Source organism: Crassostrea angulata, chromosome 3, assembly GCF_025612915.1.
Source record: "Crassostrea angulata isolate pt1a10 chromosome 3, ASM2561291v2, whole genome shotgun sequence".
NCBI lineage: Eukaryota > Metazoa > Mollusca > Bivalvia > Ostreida > Ostreidae > Magallana > Magallana angulata.
The window spans coordinates 21,380,299-21,402,871 of record NC_069113.1 but is presented as its reverse complement, the minus strand read 5'-3'; the positions used below and the strand labels follow the sequence as shown (position 1 = coordinate 21,402,871).

The 22,573-nt window shown below is 34.8% G+C and overlaps 1 protein-coding gene and 2 pseudogenes across 1 annotated transcript; all 3 read left to right on the top strand.

Moving 5' to 3' along the window:
• Positions 1–151: 151 nt before the first annotated feature.
• Positions 152–2,202, top strand: LOC128175817 (uncharacterized; annotated as a pseudogene).
• Positions 2,203–7,069: 4,867 nt separating this feature from the next.
• On the top strand, positions 7,070–9,554 carry LOC128176315 (uncharacterized; annotated as a pseudogene).
• A 2,301-nt stretch (positions 9,555–11,855) lies between these two features.
• On the top strand, positions 11,856–14,109 carry LOC128176314 (uncharacterized). Its single transcript, XM_052842570.1, has 2 exons — positions 11,856–11,926; positions 12,068–14,109. Exon 2 carries the CDS (start codon positions 12,085–12,087, stop codon positions 13,777–13,779), a length of 1,695 nt encoding a protein of 564 aa, XP_052698530.1. The 5' UTR covers positions 11,856–11,926; positions 12,068–12,084; the 3' UTR covers positions 13,780–14,109.
• The last annotated feature ends 8,464 nt before the right edge of the window (positions 14,110–22,573 follow it).

The following is a 22,573-nucleotide window of genomic DNA, read 5'->3' as shown; positions in this document are numbered from 1 at the left end:
GAAAGTCACACCTAAGCAGTTGCAATCAGTGCTGGGAAAACTTAATTTTTTTACAAGGGCAATTCGGCCAGGCCGTGCATTTGTTCGGCGCCTGTATGACGCCACCATCGGTGTCACGCAACCACATCATTACCTAAGAGTTACTCAGTCGATGCGGGAGGACATTTTTATGTGGTTTAGATTTTTGGAGGGTTTTAACGGCGTGGTTTATTTCTTTGAAGAAGATTGGCATTCAGATCAAAATCTCAATTTGTTCACCGATAGCTCAGGGTCTGCTCAACTAGGATGTGGGGCGTATTTGAATGGGGAATGGTGTTTCTTTAGTTGGCCCAAAAATTGGAAGTATATCGATGGGCATCACGACATGACCCTACTAGAGTTTATCCCCGTGGTTTTATCCGTCATCATTTGGGCCAACAAATTAGCCAACAAAAAAATTTCATTTCACATAGACAATCAGGCATTGGTTGCAGTTTTGAACAAACTAACCTCTAATTCTGAGCTTGTCATGGTATTAGTAAGAGCATTTGTCTTAAAAGGCATGCGACACAACATTTTATTTCGTGCAGAATATATTTCAACCAAATCTAATAATATTGCTGATGCCATTTCTCGTAAACAGTGGCAGGTTTCGTTAGGCTGCACCAAACGCAAGGAGGGACCCCGAACTCATCCCCCAGTCATTTCACAACCTTATTTTAAGTTTGAATTTGATCGGCTGTCAGAAGCTGCAATATCCGATAACACACATAGGGTTCAAAAAGTCGGTTTACTGTCATATAAATTTTTTTGTCATCATTCCGCACTTTCATATTGGCCTCCAACACTATGTTCGGTGGTTCAGTACTTACTGCATCTACATGTATCAACATCTGGCCTTGCTTATTCAACGGTGCGTTCGTATTTGTCTGCAATTTCTTATCACTGCAAGTTAAAAGGAATAGGGGACCCAACTTCTCAATTTTTAGTTACAAAGCTTTTGCAGAGCATGAAACGCTTAAATCACAATTCTGATACAAGACTGCCTATAACTAAAGACTTTGGTTTTACCCACCACATGCACTAATTCTTATGAAACAAGTCTTTTCTCGGCAGCGTTTTCACTGGCATTTCATGGCTTATTTCGTGTCGGTGAATTGACTGTCCACTGTAAAATTTCGAAGAATATTGTACTTTGTATGGAAAATCTAACTCTAGACCCTGATAAACAGCTATTGTTAATCAATCTCAAACATTCGAAGACTGACCAGGTAGGAAAAGGTACCATTTTGCAAATTGGTAAATCTGAGGGAGTTGCGTGTCCATTCAAGCTTATTGAGAAATATTTGAGTGTTCGCCCGTTGACTGCAGGGCCCCTTTTTGTCACTTCCATAAGACCCCACTCACAAGATACCAGTTTACGGCAGTCCTCTCAAAAGCATTAGTCCGTCTTAAATTATCGGAGTACACAAGATACAAATCTCATTCTTTTCGGATTGGAGCTAGCACCAAATTGGCATTGCAAGGTTTTTCTGCGGAAACAATTCAGAAATGTGGAAGATGGAAATCTTCGTGTTATAAGTCATACATTCGCATACCAAAATTTTAACTCATAGGCTTTGCTTATCTATTGTAGACAAACAAAAAGTGTGGTTAGTGGGGTCCTCAATACTGAGGCATGCTCAGTTAGAAGCATTTTTAAGACCTGGAGGTCTTCACCTCAACTTGAAAAGGCTAAATATTTCTTTATGGTGGCAGGGGTACAGTGGCATGAAATTGTCTCAAGTAGAACAGAAGCTTAAAACCCTCGCAAAGGTGGGTCCTGCACCTAATGTCATTTTAATACACTGTGGGGGAAATGACTTAGGGGAGACTTCAATTAGAAAACTAAGGATAGTTTGCATGAAGCTTTTTCAATTTATTCAAACCAACTTCCCACATTCAAAGGTCATTTAGTCTTGCATCCTTCCACGCATACAATGGCGTTATTCTCAAAACTCTCGTGCTATGGAATCACAACGTAAACGTCTTAATTCTTGTGCATCCAGGTTGGCCTTGCGGTATGACGGCGCAATTATCCGCCATCCTGATATAAAGCGTGACTCCTTGTTTTTCTGTGGTGGAGTACACTTGTCAAAATTGGCTAATGCTGTTTTCCTAAATACTCTTCAGAGGGGCCTTGAGGCTATCTTAACAAAAGGGTATGCTTGCTATCCGGCTTAGCAAGCTTACCCTAGGGCACGGTTGTAAGTTAAATCCGCTCATACCCCCACCCATATGGTGGCGGAGTTCCCAATCTCTAAAGCTCCATAGCTGCTTTATAGTTTGGGAACTTATGGCGTGAATGAGCGGCGCTGGTCATTTGAGACTAGTGCATGTATTATTATGTGGACATCGACCCCTGCACCTCCCAAGGGCCAATCGTAAATTCTTGACTTCTGCACCTCCAGAGTCAAGGTATTAAACATTTGAACTTTGAGTGAACTTTGAACTTTGAATGAACTTTGAACTTTGTTTGAATTTGTTGAATTATGTGAACTACAGTATGATGTTATGTGATGTGTTGAATTTAGAAATTTGGGGCATGCCCTTTGTCATGTATGGCGGCCCATTACCGTTAAACAGCCGTGCCCAATCATCGCCAGATTTGAAATAAAATTAAAGAAAATTAAAAATGTTTTTACTCTTTGTGTTTTGTCACGCACTTTTCTGAGATAATAAAATATTGCAATATCATATATTATAGTATCATGTGATTAAATAATAAATTAAGAATACAATATAATATTATACAAATATGGTATCATAATATACAATACTATACATAACAATATCATGATACAATATCATATCATAGAATATCAAAAAAATTGATACAATATTGTAACGAACCGAGGGTACGTGTAAACGCTTAAACTTAATTATGGGCCGCTGTTTAATTATTATCTTGCGTCAAGGTTCAAAAAGAATTAACTTTGGTCACAGTTTATAGAAATCGTTGGTTCACTTATTATATTCAACTTGCCGAAACTAATATAAATACTCCGTATAAAGTTTTACCATTTATTGCAACGAACGAATGATTCCATATAAAAACACGTATAATTATTACTATTATACAGTACGGTTGGTACAACGTTATTATCTCCTATAAGTATAGCGACGAACCAATCAAAAGTTATATTACTTTACCGTAATAACTAAAAGACTTGGTAATGTCAATACATACCACTGTCAAGCGAGTTGCTCTTCACCGTCAACTGGACTTTGCTTTCAAAACACCGTCTTTTTATGCCCTAACTTGTTATGTTTATGCTGAGACGTTGACAACGTCAACGTCATAAGCGTCAACTAACTTGGCGCATTTTATCTCATGATAATTATATGATAACGTTGTACCGACATAAAATACATGACATTTAACATTTTTACATTATAATACAAAATTACCATTCATAAAGTTAAATAACATCAATTATTATCGTTCATTTCGATTGTCATTTTTTTGTTATAAAGAGTTTAAATAGTTTTAAACATCGGGCTCAAAGTCCGTTATATACCGCAGGCATGGCGGTTAGTCTGAACGAAAGCACGGGCCCTGGAAGTTATTGTAAATATATTACATGTGCATGTATAAAAAAGTAAGGGTAGGACACTCTTTTTGGGGCGAAATCGGGTTTGACGAAGTCTGGGCGTTCCTCAAACGAAATTTCGCGATAAATCGTTCAAGTATACTTTACTTACGACATATGTATACATTCGTTCCGCTCCAATGCTGTTCCATCGAAGAAAAAGGTGTTTTTATACATCCAAGTGCCTAAGAATTTCGCTAGACTGGTTAACATCCGGTTTAATCGCAGTGAATCGAAAGATAAGTTCTGATTGGTTAATAATAAAAAAATTCTGCTCGTCAATAAGGTGGCGAAACTGATAACAGTTGATGGTGAGTATGAATCAAATGTTTGAAAGGAGTTTTGCGCATAGATACTGGGTAGTTTGGCCTTTCAACAATGAAATGCGAGAATAATGAAGATTGACAAATATTGATAAGAATTTATTTTATTATTGACCAATCAGAACTTACGTTTCGATTTACCTTTCGATTCACTGCGATTAAACCGGATGTAAACCAGTCTAGCGAAATTCTTAGGCACTTGGACTTCCAGGGCCCGTGAACGAAAGTAAACAAGTCTGTATTCCAATGGAATAAAAGGATTTATATAACAATGTAAATAAAACAAGTAAGTCACAACAACACACAAATGATTAACACAAATGATGATATAGTCTCAACCCAGGAATCGTAACAATATCATATCGTGTCATATAACGTTTTACAATATAACATATAGTGATATATTGTATCATATTAAACAATCGTGTTTCATATCATACAATACTACATGTATATTATAGGAATCATGTAATATCATTTAGCAACAACCACTTCTATCTATTAAGCAGGTTTGAGGGAGGTAGGAGATTTCTTTAGCATCCTTGATTATGGAGATCAGGCTCTGCATCTGAAGCAACCTCTGCATTTCATTTATAACATAGTTAAATCATCTATGCAAGCTCTCATCTATAAAAAAGTGACCTGTTCCAAAAACCTAAACCTCATCAAGAATCATAAACCTATGGCTCAGATTCAGCATTCAAGCCTGCCAAGTGCATCAGTATCATAAGACGCACCATCCATGCAAGTTTGGTGAAGTTAGGATCAGTAATAACTAAGATATCATTATCAGTGGTCACCAGCAATTAAAACCTTTACCTCCTCCAGCATCCGCAAACTATGGCTCAGATTCAGCATCCATGCCTGTCAGGTGCATCTGTATCATAAGACACTCCATCCATTCAAAGTTAGGTGAAGTTAGGACCTGCAATAACTAAGATATATTTTTTAGCACCCTTGATAATGGAGATTAAGCTCTGCATCTGAAGCTACCTCTGCGTTTCATTTATAACATAGTTAAATCAACTATGCAAGCTATCATCTATAAAACATGTGACCTGTTCCTAAACCTCATCAAGAATCACAAACCTATGGCTCAGATTCAGCATTCAAGCCTTTCAGGTGCATCAGTTTGGTGAAGTTAGGACCAGCAGTAACTTAGATATTGCTATCAAAAGGGCAACTGCAACAAAAACTTTGACCTGCTCCAAAAACCTTAACCTCTTCCAGCATCTGAAAGTTAGGAACCAGATTCAGTAGGTCCAGATGCATCATCGATGCAAGTTTGGTGAAAATAGGACAAGTAGTAGCTTAGATACAGGACCTGCAAGACAAACTTTAACCAGCTCTGGACGCCGATGCCGACGCCGGGAGTATAGCATAAGCTCCCCTTGACTTCGTCTCGGTGAGCTACAAAGGCGAAAGCGCGAAGATTTGAAGGCGAGAGTGCGAAGCTGCGAAGGCGAAGGAGCGATAGTAGTATTACTTCTTCGCCTTCGCAACTTAGCACTTTCGTCTTCGCATCTTCGCGCTTCGCCGTCGCATCTTCTATATTCTTCATATTTTTCATGAATTATACTTGCATTGAGGATTTCCACTATTACAAACTGCTAAGCATCCAAGTGCATCAACCAGAATTAATGATAAAACCAAAGTTATGAAAAGTTTACTCCACTGTTAGGCATAACCAAGCTGAAGTTAGTAGGCACTGACAGCAGCCATTACGCCAGTAGAGGTGAACGGACAATAAGGAAAATCGTCAAAGTACTGAGAGTACTCATACAGAAAATATATTTTACTTTTTCATCGGCATACCTTAGCAAGTTTAGTTAATATCAAGATGATGAAAGCATCAATAGTTGTATGAGCTTTGGTAACTTTGGATACAATAAAGATCGTGTGATCAAAATCAAGGGCGATATAAACCGTTTACATGGCCCCCAACCTCTTATCAACGCTTTTAGAAGCAATCTTTTCTTATTTTAATCGATCAGTGTTTATTATCTATTAAGATTTACTATAGTCAGGTACTCTTCACACATTTGCTCTAAAAGAATAAAATATATTCATGATCACAAATACAACATTACAACAAATATTTAGAATTATGATGTTCATGTATTACGTAGAAGAAACCAAAACTAACGCAAAATGATTTTTTAAAATCACTTTCCCCAAGAAATGAAAATAAGAAGTATTCATATTCCTACGTTAACTGCCCCCTTAGTCTTTTTTCATAAAAATATATACATGTATCATTCTTCGATTGACAATTCATTCACCAATGAATATTGCTTAATATATTATTACAACAATTATTCTTTCATGATTATTGTTCGTTAATTATCACACAATATCCTCATTGTATATGAATTTTTCTTTCTTTGCGTCATTTTCCGCCGTATGTCGACGAGAGAAGTGCCGTAACTGTTAACAATCAATTTGTGGCAATGTAAGAGTGTTTTGTGTGTACTTGCTACGGATATGGAAAACTATATACAGCGCTTTATTTACAAGTTCGGTGTTTATTACTTCAAAATCAGTTGAACAGAGTGAAAAATGAAGTAATTTCAAAGTCATATCTTGGATACGGAGTAACCAATTTCTATTCATGTTTACGGGGGGGGGGTCATTTTTCTATGGGGGTCATTTTTCTTCACGTTGAAAATGAAGAAAATAACCCCTGGGTCTTTTTTCTTCAGAAAAATCCAATAATTCTTCAGCTAGGGGGGGGGGGTCATTATTCTACGTCGAAAAATGACCCCCGGTCATAAATCTACGGGGGTCATTATTCTTCATTACACTGGCAAGCTCGGAAGAACCGAGCTTGCCGGAAAGGCCCGAGAAGTTGCGATTGCTCCCTGACTAACATAAGTTATCACAGCTATAGTGTTACACGGAACTTTTATACTTATCAAGTTGTATTCAAGTTATTGAATTAAAAGTGTATTAAAGTTTTTGAAATTAAAAAACTTAATAAAGTTAGAACAACTCCGAAGCTGGCACATTCAGATCTTTTTAAAGTAATCAATGAAATGAAATGCATGCCCCATGTGTATTTGTGTTTTTAGTACATGTACGTTGTATTGCCGACGCCGTACGTAGTATCTTAGTATGGACTACAGTGTAGGGTATCGTTCAAAAAGGATCTCTTGTTATATGTTGGAATAATGACCTGTTTATAAAGCAGGTAGTAGTACGGGTAATATTTTAATGTGAGTATATCTTAAAACAGTTCTTAAAATCGTAATCGATATGTTTGTATTTATCCTTGAATATTTTCTCATGCGTGCTTTAAAAGGCGATAAAATGAAGTGACTCACATGTATATTTATATAATGATTAGAATTTTTTCACAGGTTGTAACAATTATCTTAAGATGGCATCAAAAGATGAAGCCCAGGACTTCGTGGGATGTAATTTGTGTCAGCAACCTGTCTCATTTTTTTGCAGACGATGCGGAGTCAATCTCTGTGACCCCTGTGCTATCAGACATCTACGCGTGAAATCTAAAAACGGCCATGACATTGTAGATTACACCAGCAAGGATGATGACGACACAGACCAGCGTGATTACCATTCCTACAAGTTTGTTGTCTTATTAAGCTGTATTAGTTTGATAGTTCTGTTTTTACTTGTGCAAAACAATTGTTCTGCGTACTGCAAAACGATATGCGTCCTTTGCGCCTCTATCAAGCACAAATCGCACGAAATGTCAGAGCTGTCCGATAAAATTGAAGAACCTATAAAAGTTATCGTGAAGGAAAATGATCGACTTCAGTCATCCAAACATGAATTAGAAAGAACTCTGGATCACATGACAAAGCTGTTGTCCTCGATATCCTCGATGTTCCAAGTGTTCCAAAATAAAGATACAGCACGTGTAGAAGAGTGGCACAAACAGAACGAGGAGACCGTGAAGAAATTTCACCAGGGACTGGATGACATGCAAAAGGAACACGAGGCTGTACAACAGAAACAAAAGAAAAAGTTTGAAGAGATCATTGAAAAAGTAAATGAAATAAATGAGAAAACATTAGATTTACAGAAATCCAAGAACACAAGAGAAACGAAAACCACAATTTCAAAATCATATGAACGTAAAAAAGATTAACATTTGGAACATGAATCGACAGAAAAACAGTTAACGGGTAGAAGAATAATAGAGGTACCAACAGTTACTTCTGGTATAGACACTGGGTTTCCTGCTAATGAAAATACTAGCAATTGTCTGTATGACATGGCCGTTACCAACGATAACAAAGTGTGGATGGGAGGATACAGCAGAGAACTGAAGTTGTTTGATCTCCAGGGACACCTCAACCACACCGTCAGGATTACCGGGTACTACCGAAGGCTTGTACTTATGTATGTACAACAAACATGTAGTGTTCATTGATCAAAATGATAACGCCGTGAAAACGATATCTGACACCGACTTTGTTATGACGATGTTCTCTACCGGGGACTGGCGGCCATACGGCGCCACAAGCACCACGTCGGGTGATCTACTGGTCTGTCTCCGTAAAGACGACCAGTCCAAAGTCGTCCGATACAGCAGTACCGGTACCGTGCTCCAGGAAATCCAGTACGACTCGCAGGGTCAAGCTCTGTACAAATGGGCGATCTACATCACTGAGAATGTCAACGGGGATATCATTGTAACTGACTGGGAGAAAAACGCAGTCATTGCTGTCGATAGATTGGGCATATTCCGGTACTCGTACTCGGGTAAGGACAGTGGAAGGACTTATGATATTTGTTCAGTCGCCACTGATTTTGTCGGTCACGTCATCGTTACAGATTTTAACGGTAACAAGATTCACATTCTGGACAGAGACGGACGATTCCTGAAGTACATCATTCCTGAGGGAGGAATAAAAGATCCACGCGCCGTGTGTATCCTTGATGACGGTAAAATGATGGTGGGAGAGTGTCTGACAGGAATCGCCAAAAGAATCAAATACTTAGAAGATTGAGGAGACCTCTGTTTCCCATATCAATACCCATGTATGTTGGAATAGCAATAGATGGTGGATATTTTTTAACGAATTTATTTAAATTTCAGATCGCATGTAGCAAAAATAAAGTGACAGTGAAATAAACTTCAATCTACTCTTTTGACTTTAAGTATGTAAAATGCAAATAGCGAGACATTACTAGCAATAACTACCTCTGGCCCCTGTTCTTTTTGTAATGATATGCCTGAAACTATACATGTCTTTGCAACATGCAAGAAAATACAACCTCTACTGAATGCACTTAGTATAATACTATGTAGGATAAATGCTACAAAAATGTTAGTTTTGATGTTTGTAATGTATTATTTGGTGTTTATCTCTTGATTAGGAGAACATAATTCTAAACTTTGTAATCCTATACACAACGCAATGTATATTTTCATGTTTAAAACAAAATAGAACGCCAAATTGTTTAGGGCGTTTACACAATTTAAATCAAGGTACAAGATCGAAAAGTATATTTATATTTAGAAATCAGAAATCGAAGAATTTGAAAAAGCAATATACATCACTTTTGTATTTGTTTTCTATTTTTGGGTTTTTTTTTCATGGATTGTAGTTTTACTACTTAGGCATTCTATTTCATAACTATCACAAGCAACTACTGTGGTTTCATCAATATTCGTTGAACACCAATTTTCGTGGATTTCGTTGTTAAGTTTATCCATGAAATTAAATGTTCATTGAAGTGCAGTTTGTAGTTATAATTTGTATTGATAGGGTCATTGGCCACGAATTTACGTGTCCTTGAAACTGTGATTTTCATTTTATCCACGAAAATTGATACCCTTGAATATTAATGAAACCACAGTACCCTACTCTTTATTTATATTGCAATATGGGATGAAAATGTTAGTATGTGAGAAGTGAGAGAGCGAATATATCAAAATAATTTATATATTCAATCTTTGTTCACAATAAAAAAAAATACAAAAAAACCCAACTAGTATTTATACGATCCTTTTTATAAGTTCATATTTTTATATAGTATTTCCAAATGATAAGAAAAGTTTTTTTCATGAAGTCATTTAATACAGTGAACGTGTTTTACTTTCAGTAAATTTCTATTGATACCAAAAAAGATTTTCCCACACATTGACATTAATGTGTCCGACATTTATACTAGTATGTAATCAAATTGGTGAATAGTTTTTCAAGAAAATAATATCTGAAACACAAGATTAAGTTTATGCAATAAAACACTATTTTAGGAAATGGAATAGCACTTAATGGTACAACTGTTAAGGTTTTTTAATCAATTTACGAAACTATTGACGATATTGTAATTGGTTGCTCTTTAAAGGAATTAAAATTTCGATAGAAAATGGAAATCCTGAAATTCAGATGGTAAATGCAACACGTAGATAGTATAAATTACATTAGTTTTGGAGAGTCGTTGTTCTTAGTAAAAAAAATATTATTTTAAACAAGTTACTAAAACGCTTCTGAAATAGAAAAAAAATCTTGATAATAGTTTGAGGAAAACTGAAACAAACGTAGAAAATGAATAAATGGATAAAAATCGTTGACACCTTAACCACCTTCGAACTTGATAAACAAGTAAGAATATTGTATATATAAAACCAATACTATGAACCTAAACGTATATTCAAGAATTGTAAATATATACTAGTCTTGTGTGTTACGCTTATTCTGTTATTATCAATTAACAATAATTATTATTATTTCCATACTTACGTTGACTCGATATATCCCAGTGAACTTGAAATAAAATATACAACAGAGTCTGCGTCATCTGTTTCATATTTGAATATTTTACTGGACATGTATATTGATATTAACCTAACAAAACTTTATGAATACCGAATTGTCCACGGATTTTTCTCCGTTTTTCCCGATCATGATTTTTCCACGCAAAGAACTATGAATAATGAACCAATTCGGTATATACTGGTGACGAGAGGGTGGTCTCATATGTTCTTTTGCACCAATGAAGTCAACTTTTATTTACAAATTCAGATTTCCAAAACAAATACAAAAATAATCAAAGTTCTGAGAGTACTGAAAGACGGGGTCTTGAAAGTTTAAATGTGTAATTGTCCTGAATTTCCTCAAATATGCTTCCAAAATTTATGAGTTTGAATTAGTTGTTACAATCTATGTTAATTCGGCCTTTTTGCAATTGTCTGATACTTTGTCTAGACTAAATTTTGCTCAATCCCGGCCTTCATAATTGTTGAAAATCGACACAACGGTATATTATGTAAAACAAGCATTCTGAGAGTATTGCATAAGCAATACACGTCCCCTACCGGTTTGTGGAAATTGTGAAAACAATGCACTGTTATGCAGAATATCGAACCCGAACATTAAAAATCTGGAAAATAAAAAAATAATTTTCTCGAAAATATGTCAACCAGACGCTACATAAGTGTAAACGTGATCTGTAGTTTGACATTTTGAAGCTGTTCAGCAAATTTCATATTATTCCCCAAACGCATAAAGAAAACAAGTGTGGAAAACTGAAGTGGGACAGACGGACGGACAGACAGACGGACGGACAGACGGACAAAATGTGATCAGAATAGCTCACTTGAGCTTTCAGCTCAGGTGAGCTAAAAACATAGGAAATTGGTCACATTTAAAAGGTAGAATTTTTTGATTATATTTACTAAATAAATATTCATATTCTAATTATATAATAATTATATATTATATATTCAATTCTAATTGTTCATCTGTTGACCATCGACCCTCCGTAATCAAGATTTTGACATATTTATATTCTTACATAATATATGTTTTAAATGGCATGCATGAACTTCGTGTTCTGGTTTTATCTGTTAACTTTACACTATATTGATACCGTACTACCTTGATAATGGGTACAATCTATTGTTTACATTGAATCAATGTGAGATATGGTGTCTGGATATTGCATTGTTATTTATTTGGTGTCGATGAACGGATCGTATGAATATATACATGTAATGGCCCATTTTTATAATAGGTAGGTAACAGTAGCGATGGGAAATTATTCATTTTCATGTATGAATTGAAAACAATACTAGTAAAATTTAAAAAAAGACTTGTACATATATTTCAAAACAATGTGTCAAATAAAAGTAATTACTGATTTTTTTTATCACAGGGTGTAGAAAGTGATAAATGATGGCATCCATATGCATGGATAAAGCTCAACATTTTGAAGCATGTGATCTGTGTCAACAACCAGTGTCATTTTTCTGCAGACGATGCGGGGTCAATCTCTGTGACCCCTGTGTTACAATACATTTACGCGTGAAATCTAAATACGGCCATGAAATAGTAAATTTCACCAGTAAGGATGACGACACATGTGTCTGTGGTTCCCATCCCAAAAACAATTGTTCTGCATTTTGCAAAACTTGCGATGCTCCGATATGCATTATCTGCGTTGCTATTAAACACAAAACGCACGAAATATCCGAGTTATCTGACAAAATTGAAGAAATTTTGAAAATTATTGTGAAGGAAAACGATCGACTTCAGTCATCTAAACATGATTTAGAAAGAATTCTGAATCACACGACAAATATGTTGTTTTCTATACCCTCGATTTATCAACAGAGGAAAGATAAAGTAACGGCACGGGGGGAAGAGTGGCACAAATATATCGAGAAAACTGTGAAAAAACTTCACCATGAATTGGACGATATGCAAAAGGAACACGAGAATATACTGCGGAAACAAAAGAAAAAGTTTAAAGAAATGATTGGGAAAGTAGATGAAATGAACAGAAAAACAATAAAATTTAGGAAATCAAAGAACATCACAGCAATGAAGACCTTTGTACCCGTGATTCAGACACAAAAAATTGTGAGTGAAGTCTCAAAATATTCATTTCCAAAATTCTATGAATGTAAAGTAGATGAATCTATAGAATATAAATTAAAAGAAAAGGAGTTATTGGGTAGAAGAATATTAGAAGTACCAACAGTTACTTCTGTTATAGACAGCGGTTTCCCTGCTGGTAAAGAGAATGGACATCGTCTATATGACTTGGTCGTTACTGAAGATAACAAAGTGTGGATGGGAGGACGAAGCGGAGAGCTGAAACTATTTGATCTCCAGGGACACTTCCACCACTCCGTTAATATTACTCCCCCTGGCTTATTCTTTTGTATGTACAAAAATAAAGTTATGTTCACTGATAGAATAGACAACACTGTGAACGTAGCATTTGGAAACGGTTCTGTGGTTGTGATGTTTACTACCGGGGACTGGACCCCATATGGCATCACAAGCACCGCATCCGGTGATCTACTGGTCTGTCTCCGTAAAGGCGATCAGTCCAAAGTCGTTCGATACAGCAGTACCGGTACCGTGCTCCAGGAAATCCAATACAACTCGCAGTGTCAACCTCTGTACGAAAAAGCAGTTTACATCACCGAGAATTTAAATGGAGATATTATCGTAACTGACTGGGAAAAATACGCTGTCATTGCTGTCGATAAATTAGGTATTTTCAGGTACTCGTACGCGGAAAATGAAAACAAGTTTGACGTTTTATCATTTGCAGTTAGTGCTTTTGATAGAATAGGCTTATTTCCGGAGAAGGACTTGGCTAGCGTGACGAAAATCATATATTTTGACGTTAATTCTGTCGCCACTGATTCCGTCGGTCACGTCATTGTAACAGAATGTTATGGAGGCAAGATCCACATGCTGGACAAAGATGGGCGATTTCTGAAGTACATCATTCCTGACGCAGGATTGAAATGTCCACACGGCGTGTGTATCCTTGGTCATGGTGAGATGATGGTTGGAGAACGTATGACCGGGATCGTCAAAAGAGTCAAATACTTAAAAGAATATGAATAAATTAGTTTTATATAATTTGTTATAGCAAAAGAATCAAATAATTATGAGAGTAAAAATAAGTCAGTTTTACACAAGTTTGTTTCTCTCTAAACAAAACACTTTAAAAGTGCATGCAATTCTTAGTAAATCTTTTCAAATTTGGTCTGATTTCATTCAAAAATAAAAAAGTTATGGCTGTTTAAGTATTACCCCCTTTCCCGGCTGAACTACCTTAACCTGTTTCTGTAAGATTTTCAAGATACATCATGACTTCTTTCAATCCAAAAGACATTTTTTCTTTCAAAATCAGTTTTAACAAGAAACCTTTTTCCCAATCTGATGTAAAACATTGAAATACAGTACAGCTCACGAGTATCCCGACACCCACCGTGTAAAAAACACGGCGGAAAACGGTCTGTGTCGCACCGTGCACACGGTGTGACACCGTGTATGTGTATTGGAAAATTCAAGAAAAAGCACCGTGTCGCACCGTGGCCGCCTGTGTAACTCCGTGGCCACTGTGTTACTCCGTGGATATCGTTACCTGAGACGTTGATAGAAATAGCGTATGTTTAGAAATAAAGAAATTATGGCTAAACAAGGGTTGAAACATATATATCCTTTTCACATTTAAAAAAAAAAAGAATGTCGACTTAAGTTGCACGGACCCAGAAAATTGTCGAGGCTGTCAACGTGAAGTTAATTTTTTGTGATCTGAAAACTCGACGTAAATGGGTACCTTTTAATTCATTTGTACTTAAATAAATTGAAATAAATTCACCAAAAATATTTAATAATCAATTAATATATAATCAAAATTCAAATCAATTTAATTAATCTTGTTTTTTTTTTCTAAACACACGTGATGTAGTAACTGACGATCCTGTTAAAATGTCGGGAGCTTTAACGTCTTATTTCTGTTATCTGTAAACACTTTTTGATTTATCAATTAATTTACAGCCTTACTTTAAACCAATTAAAAATGAGAAATGAAAACATTTCAGATCATGTTTTTCTAAAAACATGTGCTGTTGATGTGCTGTAGTAAATAACAACCCCATATTACCGGTGACTCGAATAATTTGGACTTCACCTATTTATGTAGCAATAAATAAACAAAAAATCACTTTTATATTATAGATTATAGATAAATACGTGAACAAACTCTTGTTAAATTATATTCAAGCATTGTACATGTATTAAAAATATACCCGCATTTCATAAAATATTTTTCAACTTTATTTCCGTATAGCTGGTAATGTCCTCGTGATTTCACATGAAAAAAATCACTCGTGCGATGTACGGAAGCTGAACAGATACACAGCATTGTCTTTCATCTTGGGTTCTATACACAACAGGTGTTATTGTCTGTCTTGTTAGGTGTCATTGGAATTTACAACTAACTTTGTGTATATTTGGACGTCTGAACAGGTGTACTCGAGATGCCGTTATTCACACCTTTCCGCGAACACCTGTTTGGTAACTCATCACAGCCCGTCGTGTGTATGGTCTGAATATATCTTACTTCTACTTTGTTAGTTCAATGATTTTTCCTAATCTCTAACAAACAAAAAAATTTGTCTGTAGATATGTACACAAACAACTACACGTAAGACTATCGGCGCGTGAATCCGGGGAACAATTCAGCAACTCTATAAATGCGGGAATTTCAAAGTATTAATTTGCGATAAGAAAATATTTACCGGGTACATATACATGTATGTTCGAAAAAAAAACCTGATTGATTAAAAAGATGAATGAGGTAATACCGGTCACTTTTTCCAAGCATATAGAACACACAACTTTATTGATGTGAAATAGCGTCGAAATTTTAACGAAAAATCTTATTACATCGTGAACTGTACAAACTTTTAGTCATTGTGTTGAAATCGTTATTAAAACCATGGATTTAAAATAAATGAATTGAATTCACACAAATAGAACTCTGATAATTCTAAAATGAGTACAGAGAGAGAGAGAGAGAGAGAGATAGATAGAGAGAGAGAGAGAGATTTACAACGTGATATTCAAACCCTCATACATGCAGTATAAGAATAAAGAAACTAAACATTTCAAACACTGAATACTTCATTGTTAAACATTTTTCTATTTTGCGGACTTAAAAAAACAATAGAATGGCATTTTTCCATATCATGGAAGGAGCACGTGGTCTATTTCGCGGGCTGATTTGATTGACAGGGATAGCACGTGGACCCTGACTGCATATATTCTATCGCAATTTTAGGGAAAAGGGTTCAATATAATGGAAACTATAAATCTAACTTAATACACTGAATTACAAGTAAAATTTACTTAAACTCTCTCTCTCTCCCATATGACGATCATTAAACAATCAAACAGTAATTATTGCAATACTGAGTAAACTGTAGTTTCTTGGAAGACAAATCATTTCTAAACTCAAGTTGCTATAATGATGAAATAAAAAAATATCAAGTATCGATCCACGGATTCTGAGCGCTATGAATATGTACCGTGCGGTACTACATGGACAAGTACATCACACATATGTATAAAAGAAAGAAAATTTGAAAATATATTAGATATAAAGCTGTATGATTATATTACTTAGAGAAAGTACATTTGTTTTCGACAACCCGTTAAATTTGTTATCGTTGAATAGAGTATAAGTGAGAAAAGATCACAGTTATGGTTCTATGCACTATTGAAACTGCCAAACTACAGTAACTACGATTACTACTACGTTTAAAAACGGACTGAAACAAAAACTTATGGAACCGTTTATTTGAATGTTAAAAAGGAAAAGAAAGTGTTAGTGTTTTAATTCATCAAACATTTATGTGGGCAATATCGATTTTTAATATAAACAAAAATCAACCGTAACAATCACATAGTCTGAAAATTGCGTGCATAAAAATTTTATTTATTTCTATTTCTTTGTCTTTTTCTTTCATTCTCTTACGTACATCAATAAATATTTTATTCTTTATAAGTTTTATTCCTAAATCCTCCTTTTTTCACAGGTAAATTCCGCGTGTTACACCGTGTTATTGTCCGTGTTGCATCGCGTTGCACCGTGTCGCACCGTGTTTTTTCTCGTTTCGTGGCCGTAACAGAGAACAATAGATCAAAGGTACCGACACTTCCACGCTCAGCGTGGACTTTCAAACACGGTGGTCGGTGTTTTTGTCGGGATACTCGTGAGCTGTACTGTATTCACATTTAGTAACAACATATAGGAAAATTCAACTCATATGCATCACCTATCTCCCTGCAAATGGGAATAAGAAAAAACACACTATTACTCCTTGCAGTCAACCTTTTTGTTTCTAAACGGCACCAACAGGTTTAAAAACTCTATTTGAACATAAAAGAAACTTCTTTGGAACACAAAATCTTCACTTTCATCTCTTCATACGGGACAGGTACTTAGAATATGGCAATCAGCCATCTTACCCGAGGAGTCATTTTCCAAATATGCTGAACGGATGATGATGAAACCTAATTTCTCTATGTATTCTTTAACCAATGCCAAAAGATCTAGATTTATTTGTTAAAAAGATTGAAATACATGTTCCACATACAAAAAAATACCGAACTTAAACATCATGAGCACACCCCCATCATGAGGTGGGAATACATGCAAATGACAAATGGTTAAAAAATGCACACACATTCAATTTTTTTTTATATATATTTTCAATAAAGAAGAAACCATACATATGTGTTTTGTTTTAAATGGCAGCAATTTTGTGTACCTGTGAGATTTTATCAAAAGAAATGTGAAATAAAGGCTATTTTTCGGTTTTCTGTGAAGAAAATTAAAGGGTGGGGTGCTTTTTTGACAATCAGACATTTTAAAATTGTTTATAATGACTTAAAATGCAGATATTAACTATTTAGAATTACATGTAAATACATGTAATTTACATGTAGTATATGTAGAATATATATTTAGCCATAAAATCTACTTGTCTGTTTTAGCTTGAGAACAATATTTAGCAATTTCTAATCAAAACTAAAGGTTTTAAACTTCATAAAACTGCAGGGCTATCAATAAATAAAAATTTTTTTTAAAGAAAATTGTACAGTATTATTCAGTTAATCCAAATTCAACCCTGCATCTTATTTCAATAAGAATAATATGCCTATAAAGGGTTTTTAAATAATGACAAACCCAAAATACTAGAAAATTGCACTTTTTCTAAGGACCACCCATGTTACATTTTGGCCCTATATCTCATAACAGAGTTGAGCAATCATAGAAATTCAGCCAGTTTCCCATTTTACACACATCGAAAATCTTTTCTGTTCCCATATTGTTCAACTTTTAACCGATCAAACATTTGATAAGGTGGCAGGGTATAGGTTTTTTTGTCGAGGAAACGTGAGGCAGATAGTGCTCATATATGTGATTCAATTTTTCAGTGGATTTTTAAATTTTCTAAAATTAGTTTGCATGCATGGGACACATGGTCCCGACTCTTGGGAATTTTAAACATTTCAGAATAAAACAAGTACAACTTATATATAACACTATTTAGAATAGCCAGGGACATTCTCAAAATTTTCTGAAAAATTGCCCTTTTTGACATTTTCACGGGTCCAGCACCACGCTTAAGTCCCGAGCAACTGCCATAAACTACCATATGATTAGTAGCTTAATGTATACCCATGCAAATAATCACCAATTGATGGGGATCAATCACCTTCTTTTCGAGTGACATTTCGTGTTCTGAACCCACCCTACCTTTCAAGCACAAAACCGAAAGTGAATATTTTCGCCACAATTTCGCATTTTCATTCCATATCTGATGAAAAGTGCTACCAGTATTAAAGTGTCATATATCAATGAAATTGACATGAGCTCCTCTATTCACTACGTAAATGCAATAAATATTCTAGCAATTTATACCCCTCAAATAACCAGCCAAACTCAGGTTCTCTCTTTATTTCAAAATTTTGACCGGGTCTTTCGTTCGAAACTATACTATCTCCTGCCACCTCAGGTAGTTGAAAGTAACATTCTCCGAAACAGTGCAGGCAATAGGAGCTAGCAATGTTATTTTTTTTTTCAAAAAAAAAAGGTAAAACGATGCGTGTTCAATGTGTACACTTTTGAGTTCGTAATTAATTAAATATTATATTGGATTTAACAAGCAACAGTGAGCAAGAGTTTTCAAATGAAAAGGAGGTACATGGTGCATGTGTGTAATCATAATTTAAAAACAGATAGGATATGTTTGAACGATTGGAAGGGAGCAATTTGCAATAATTTCTTTCCTTTACCTTTTGTCTACTATTATATCTCTAATGTTTCTATTGTATTCTTCATTTTCGCAGTATGATACATTAAGTTCAAATTCCCTGGACCTCTGCTATTGTTAATGATCTTTAGCGCAACTTTCAAATATCTATGGCCACTCATTCTTTTACCCTAATGCGTTCCTGGAATGTTTCTTAATATAATGTTTTCTATTCTCAGAACAAAATTATTACTAATAAATACATAATCTATTCTGCTTATAGGAACATCCCTAGCATTTACACCAAGAAAAAACCTTTAGTATCTGGATACATATTTTTCCAAACATCAAAAATATCCAATTGTTTAATCAAGTTATTTAAAAAACGTGAACTTTTGTCTTATTCATTATCTAAACGACAATTAAAATCTCCCCATAATCATACATTTTCACTCTCCTTATGTTTATTTATCAAACTTAGAAGCTTTTTAAAGAAATCAATTCTGTTTTGATTATCGTTTGGCGTAAGAATATTAACCACGGTGAATTGATATTCATTTATCTCCAAATTCAGTAGTAATTTTCTACCGTCATTAGACCTATTTACATTATTAACTTGCATATCGAGATTTTCCTTAAAAAGAATTCACACTCCTCTACTATAAATAAGAATCGCTACAAGCGTGGTATGATTTACCGTTCCGTCCAAAATTATACTTTTTTTCTTTTTTTTTCTCAATAAAACGTGTTTCTTGCAAAAAAATAGTATCTGTATTTAACTCATTTTAATAGCCATGTATAACAATTTTTTTCAGCATTCAAATCTCTTACATTTACTGATATTAACTGAAGATTTTCCATTTAAAAGATAAACAATATTGTTGGAGTAATATACCGTTCATTTACCGTTCGTTGTTCTATCACAATCATGTTTATGTCTGGTCTAGTTTATCCTTGTAGGCTTCGAGCGTCAGATTCGGATTCGGAATCAGAAGAATCCCATTCGGAAAGAATCGGAGTCTGACCGCACACGCATATTCTTCAGCATTTTCACTATGTCGCGTTGTTTTGAGCTCTCCTTCAGTTGTTGAGTTTGTTTCGGTCGGCTCCATTGCTCACTTTTTTTCTCTTTTTGGATTTTTTTGCAACTTCAGAGGTGGTTTTGCGTAGCAAAATTTTCCCTGCCACGCAGTTTGTTTGGTGTTTTCAGTACCAACCCTGTCCAGCCCGGAACTATGGGCAGCGGAAAGGGCAAAAAATACATTTTTACAAAATCAACGATAAACCAATTCAGCAATCTAAAATAATATTATCAATGACCATAAGTGCAAAATAAATGTACATAAAATCAACCAAAGATATTTAAATACAAATCAAACAAAAAGTAAAACCAACAGACATAAATGTATAACGAACATACATCAACATGAATCAAGCGGACCCACAAATAAACGCCAGGTGGCGTATTTTGGGAAGCAATATGCGTAATCGATTATTGGAATCCGGGATGGTTTGCACCTATTCTGTTTCGCCCTGAGATGTTTCCCACCTCGATGTTTCGCACCTGCCTCGGAGCAAAACATCTGCCTGTATTATAATGTAATGTAATGGAGTGTTGATGTAATTAGAAATGTATATATAGTTAGCATAAATCTATTTTGGGGATCATTTAATTACATAAATTACCGGTATCTGCTTGAACTTTACATTACCCAACTGCATCCACTATTTAACTACGATTTTTACCAGTCTTATTCTTATAGCAAAAGTAGGGTTAAATATTATTTCCATTTCCATATATTTATTATGATTTATTTAAAATTATAAATAATATTTTAATGACCTGTTTATACTCGTACATTTGTTCCAAAGTTCATATTCGGATGAAAACATATGCATAATTAATTATTGTACAGTCTTATATATAAAAAAAAGTCATTTAATTGTTACCAATAAACATAATGATGTACAAACATCTGGATTTTTTTTTAAATGCTACAAGACACATGTACATTGTGAATTAAAATTAAGTGCATGTATCAGAATACTTCAAGCTTATCGACATGAATACGGCCATGCCTTAAATTTCCTTCAAACTACTTGTACAGGCAATGCATACGACTGTAGGGAAATAAATCAAACTTCGTTATAGAAAACATTGTATGCATTAAATAATGCATATTTTGATAATAACAATTTAAACAAACTGTTTATTTTATGACTTTCCGTTTCCGTCAGGCTAAGGCACATCTATATAGATAATTATAGCAAACCAAATTTTCACGCCTCTATTCACGTAAAATTTGTCAGTCATTTGTTGCATTTCGTATCACTTTAATTTTACTGGGTGGAAGTAATGCACACTTTACAACTTGACATCTTTGTAAATTTTGTATTTACCGCCATCCGGAAAATAAACAATTTATAAAATAAAAAAAAGTCGGATAGAAATAAAAATTTTAACGAGTTTGACTTTTCCCATAAGAATAAGACTGGTAATAGGCGTAGTTTAAATAGTGGATACAGAGGAGGGGGTGGGTGGGTAATGTAAAGTTCAAGCAGATAATTTATGTACTTAAATGATCCCCAAAACAGAGCTATGCTAACAATATAATATTATACATTTGTAATTAACATTCCCGAATTTTTCATTATAAAAATACAGGTAATTCCCAAGTGAATGACAGGCTATAAATGTTATTACAACACAGTTCACACCTCTTGCTCTGAACCATATAAAACGGCATGACTTCATAAAATTAGTAAATAAAAATCCTAATCAAGCAAGAACGCTCTCTTGGCGGTGCTGCATAAAGACAAACACTGTTTCAAAAGGTTTTTTAAAAACATATTTCAATTCTTGTATAGGTAATAATTAATTTCAGAGGAATGATAATACGAGAAAAATATCTAAATACAGTGAGACGTTTCGCTCCGAGGCAGGTGCGAAACATCTCAGGGCGAAACAGAATAGGTGTGAACCATCCCGGATTCCAATAATCGATGACGCATATTGCTTCCCATAATACGCCACCTGGCGTTTATTTGTGCGTCCGCTTGTTTCATGTTGATGTATGTTCGTTTTACATTTATGTCTGTTGGTTTTACTTTTTGTGTTTGTTTTGTATTTAAATATCTTTGGTTGATTTTATCATAGACACCTGAATTGTTATCAATCAGTCGCTTAATAAGTCATATATCGAAAAATTCTACCCCTACTTTATATAAATACACAAGGTGTGCAACGCCATTTTGACCCCCTCGTCGATTCAGGCGTCAATTTGCCAGATAAATCAGATATGCCTACCGGTTAAGGTGTAACATTGAGTTCAAATGTGATATTTCTCCCTATACATTTCGTCATATAGTTTAAATCCAACGCATTGATAATGCTATCATTTAATATTTATTCATTTGATGAGATATCGGCGCTTCTGATTGGTCGAAAAATTTCTTTGATACCTGCATCAATAAAATTTTTGCCGGATCTACTTTTCTCAACTGTTCTGATCTAACACTATTTATAGAACGGGAATTTCCAAGATAAACACTGTCAACAAAATGTAAAGTTGTGTCTGTTTTATTGTCAG